The sequence below is a fragment of the Halyomorpha halys genome, unplaced genomic scaffold, assembly GCF_000696795.3.
Source record: "Halyomorpha halys isolate HHAL.00 unplaced genomic scaffold, Hhal_1.1 Scaffold122.1, whole genome shotgun sequence".
Classification (NCBI taxonomy): Eukaryota; Metazoa; Arthropoda; class Insecta; order Hemiptera; family Pentatomidae; genus Halyomorpha; species Halyomorpha halys.
Genome location: NW_027116215.1, coordinates 61425 through 66692, shown reverse-complemented (window position 1 = coordinate 66692; position 5268 = coordinate 61425). Strand labels below are relative to the sequence as shown.

General features: G+C 36.9%; 1 protein-coding gene across 1 annotated transcript in view; it reads right to left on the bottom strand.

Moving 5' to 3' along the window:
• Positions 1 to 5268, bottom strand: part of LOC106678084 (sperm-specific sodium:proton exchanger) — a gene marked incomplete at its 5' end in the record, with an annotated part of 162896 nt that overhangs the window by 96331 nt on the left and 61297 nt on the right. The window contains 1 exon segment of the mRNA XM_067053048.1: positions 3370 to 3571. Coding sequence (XP_066909149.1) covers positions 3370 to 3571 — 202 coding nt within the window.

The following is a 5268-nucleotide window of genomic DNA, read 5'->3' as shown; positions in this document are numbered from 1 at the left end:
TTACCATCTTTATCAGTTAATTCTTTCGGTCGAAATGAAGAAACTTAAAACCACTAATAAATTACATATAGTAGTAGGATAAGTGACGTCATTATTATCAGTTAATAGAGTTGCCATATGTGAAAAATGTAAAAATTGTCGTGTTAATTATTTTTATTTTCCTTTTACCTGCTTTATTTACTGCAACCTTCCCAGCTTTTAAGTAACCTTCATCAATCCAATGGAATACTTACGTTATAGACGCGGAGTGTGATATAAATTGAAGAAATTATTTCATAGCTGTTATTGAAAGCTTCACAGACATCTTAAAACTTATTGGGAGAAATATTCTGAAATTTTATCATATTCTCTCTCTATTCCCTCTTGCGACCACTCATATAGTCATAGATTATCAACTAAGTATAATATGATAACTTAATTTTAATATTAAAATATTACTAATAACAACAATTTGACTAAGTATAACAGTAATTCTTAAAACATAAACACTGATATAGGGCTATTTGATCCTCACTTATCTGTTAATTCTTCCGGTGGAAGCAAAGAAACTTTGAGCCAATAGTTCATTACACATGGGAGTAAGATATGTGACGTCATTACTATCAGCTAATCGAACTTGCTAATCTTTCGTATCTTGTTATATTTTCAATGATTGTAAATTTTGAACCTCCTCAAAAGATGAAAACAATGTAGGATTTTATTAAATCGTTATTGAAAAATAAACCATGAACTTTGTCCTTATTCTAATCCTTATGCTGCTTCCTGAACAATCTTAATCCTATTCCCTAACTCTAATTTATTATTTATTTCCGTTAGCTTATTCCTTTCATCATTAAATGTATGTAGCTATTTTTCTCATTTTCGTATGTGTATACGGGTATTATTCGTTAGAGAGCAGAACTTACGTCACTGGTCACATGATCCATAGCGCTAATTTTGAATTTAAATTAAAATAATATTTAGGAAGCTTCTATTTCAACACCTACACGTCCATTATTACGTACAATACTTTACCCATACTTACACCATTTTTATTTCTCTAATAATTAGTTTGATCTACTAATCTTTAAAAAATAAACAATAGAGTAGAATTTGTTAATCCTCTCTATATTTTAATTCTTTCGATGAAAGTAAACTTTGAACTATTAGTACTACATTATCATCTCAATTTTAACATTTTCCTCTATTTCCTAATAATTTACATTTTTTTTTAAACTTGATTTTTTTTTTCATAATCTTGAGAATGTTTACGTATATACATAAAGAATGTTTAGATTTTCTGTTCTCTTCTTAATATTTTCCTTTACCTATCTATTCGTTTACCTTTTTCTAACCGTTATTTTTTACTCATAATTTATATCATTACTTCTTCTTGTCACGGTACTTTGTTGGAGTATGATCATAGTATGCAATGTGTTAACATTATTAGAAAACAGCGGTAGTAACACTAGTAACACTGATAATTTCCTTATCCCCCCAACCCTTCCCTACATATAATTTCTAAAAGATAAACAAAAGGATGGCGGTGATCGAAAGTAATAAGATCACGAGACTCTCGTAATAAAACAGAATATTCAAGTTCCAAGTCCCTTCTTTACATTCATCCAAGGGATTAAGAGATAAAGGTCTACATATCAGTGTTTAGGTTTAACCAGTTCAAATTATTTAGACTAAAAGATTAAGAACAGAGGGGATTAAGGTTCAAAGTGGCCAATATGGTAGTGATCGAAAGGAATAAGATCGCGGGACTCTCGTAATAAAATAAGGGCGAACAAAATTCAAAATGACAGTCGGGCACACACAGCCTCTACCTAACAAAATGATGGGTAACAAAAAGAAGACAATCGCGAGACCCTCGTAATAAAATGGTGGCGAAAAAGAAATTCAAAATGGCGGTCGGGCTCACTCAACTTCTTCCAAACCCGCGAGTCTCTCAAGCAGCAGACAAACCAAAAGAGCGGAGGGAGGTTATTATTTATAAAGTGGTTACCTTGCCCATTGATGGGTGGTGGGGTGCACTTAGCCCCTAAGAAAATACATAAATATTAGGAACATCGGAAAAATAAAATGGCGGCCGGACACATTCAACCCCTGTCAAAACCTCAGGCTTCCTAAGTTTCTGTAAAAACAAAATGGAGAAGGAAGGTTATTGTATAAAAAGTAGTTACCAGATCATTTGATAAGTGGAGGGGGTAAACAAAATTACGACCAAAAACATAATGACGGTCGGGCACACTCAGTCGCTTTTTAAATCCTTAGTCTCTTAAGTTGTAGTGAAAAACGAAATGGCGGAGGGGGGTTATAGTGGGTATTTGACCCACCAATGAGGGATGAGGATAGACAAACAAAAAACAAAATGGCGTCCGGGTACACTAAGCCTTTGATAGGTGGTGGGAGGAGGATAAACACTCAAATTGTAGGAAAATAAGAATGACGGTGAAAGGTTATAGTATAAAAAGTGGTTATCTTGCCCTTTGATGGATGGTGTGGTAAACAAAATAAAAATAAAATGGCGTCCAGGCACACTTAGCCCCAATGAAAATCCACAAATATTTGAAACATCAGAAAAATAAAATGGCGGCCGGGCACACTCGGCCCTTGTCAAAACCTCAGGTCTCCTAAGTTGCAGTAAAAATAAAATGACGGCCGGGTACACTCAGCCTCTGCCAAGCCTCTCAAACAGCATAAAAAACAAAATGGCGGTCGGGCACACTCAGCTCCTGGTTTTAGTGTAAAAGTGGGTATCTGAAGTTACATTCATCCTCTGTCAAACCCGTAAGTCACATGATCAATTTGACGGTGAACGAAAAGAAAAAGGTCGCGAGACCCTCATAATAAAAATGGCGAAGATCAAAAACAAAATGGCGGCCGGGTACACTCAGCCTCTGCCAAACCCGTAAGCATCTCAAATAGCATAAAACAAAATGGCGGCCTGGCACACTCAGAGTCTGTGAGTCACGTGACTTAAAAGAGGACGTGGCCTAATGATCACGTGAGTGGTTAAGGTTATGTCGAACTAAATTTAAATTTAAATCCCCCGCCAGGGTGTCACGTGACGAAATACTAGCCTCCCACTGGCTGCCTAATGATCACGTGACTGGTCACGTGACGGACCACGTGGTTGGATAAGGATGGGTCGAGCCGAATATTTGAATTCAAATCTCCCGCCATAGGTGACGTCACCAAAATGCTGGTTCTGATTGGCTGCTCACGGAAGAGCCCCAGCTCCCCCATATTCTCACTACTGAAGTTGTACTAGTGGGGTCCTTGTAGAAGGAATCCTTGATACAAGCAAAGTTATGGTAAAAGTTTTTATTAAAACAATAGTTGTATAATTTATAAAAATTATGTAATGCTTTCAATACTTACAGTGGTAACAAGTTTAGTTAAAGAGAAGCAAAATAGGAACATATAAAGAACCTCGATGAACAATATGGTGCTAGGAAGACCAGATGGGCGGAACCTGTAGTAGATGATCATTGTGAGGAGGGCTATTTCTAAGAAGACTGTGAAAGCCACCAGCAACTTACACGGCAGTGTTGATTCCACTTCTAACATGTACTGGATCCTCCTGTAGCATTTGAATTATCTTCAAAGAATCAAAATGAGAGTTATTAATAACTCAGTTAAAAAGTTGTGGTCCTTTGCCTCGAGGGTCGTGGGTTAAAACCTGTTATTTAGGTTTTAGCAAAGAGTCAGTAAATATTTTGTCTAAAATGCAAAATATGATAAAAGGTCTGATGAGTCGCATGTGGAGTTACCATTGCACTGCATCGCATAACATAGGACTGACAGCATCCTAATAACTATCGAGATGGTTGTCGTTACTTCTTGCTCCAAGACTGACAGCATCCTAATTACTATCGAGATGGTTGTTGTTACTTCTTGCTCCAAGACTGACAGCATCCTAATTACTATCGAGAAGATTGTTGTTACTTCTTTCTCCAAGACTGACAGGATCCTAATAACTATCGAAGTAGGATAGAAATGGCGGTTCTGGGACCTAAAATTGGGGAGCACTTTAGGACTTTGGACCCTAGGCTTGATCCTGTCTTAACCAAACCACCAATTGCATATGAGATCGATGCCCCTTGGCAATCCATGTATCGTACTAGTTCGGTCCAGTGTTTTTGATGATATGAACGTGTTTAAGTTGTTTGTCTAGTCAACAAAAATATTTACATATAAATTAATTAAACTATCACTAGGTTAACTTAATTCTTCTAATCGATTAATTAATATAACTGTATATCACTGAAATATGAGTACTTATTCGGATGAAAAATATATCATTACCTCTTTGGTTGAAATATAAAACTTGACTTTTCAAATATAATAACCTCGTTGGGAGAAAAATATATCATTACCTCTTTTGTTGAAAAATAAATCTTAACTTATAAAACTAGAATAAAGTCTTTGGTTTAAACCTAAAATTTAACTTATTCGAATAAAATAACCTCGTTGGAAGAAATTATAACCTCTTTGGTTTACAAATAAAACTTAACTTATTTATACACAATAACCTCGTTGGGAGAAAAATATATCATTACCTCGTTGGTTTAAAAATAAATCTTAATTTATACAACAAAGACTGATCTACATTACTATTATAAGGCCTATCTGGACATACGGAGTTGAGCTTTGGGGCTCCAATAAACCATCAGATTCTTCCCGAATCCAATCCTTACAGTCAAAAATCCTTAATGCCCCTTACTTTGTCACAAATCAAGTCACCATCAGGATCTCAATGTTGCCAATTTGGCCAGAACCAGATACCATTCCTTCCATGATAAAATCTCAACCACCCAAATCCACTTGTTTCTAATCTGGCTTCTCCTTCATTACCTAATAATCCTCCTAGGCGTCTGAAAAGAAGATGGAATATTTCGAACTGTTTCCTACGAAGCGGTGTGCGTGATAGCCCGAATGCCACCTGTGGAACTCCTTGCTGAAGAAAGAAGCAGGCACTATGGATGACGCTTGCACTTTTCCAGAGAAGAAGAGCGAAAAATAACCATCGATCAGTGGCAGCAGCGTTGGGAGGCTGCAGATTCCGGGAGGTGGACTCACAGGTTAATACCCGATGTGGGCAAGTGGTATGGTCGCCAGCATGGTGAGGTTGATTTTTACATAACACAATTGATGACCGGTCATGGATGCTTCAGAGCCTACCAGTACCGCTTCAAACTGGACAAACCGCAGAATGCCCTGGATGCCAGACTGTCGAGGAAACCGCGGAGCACGTGTTTTTCACTTGCACTCGCTTTG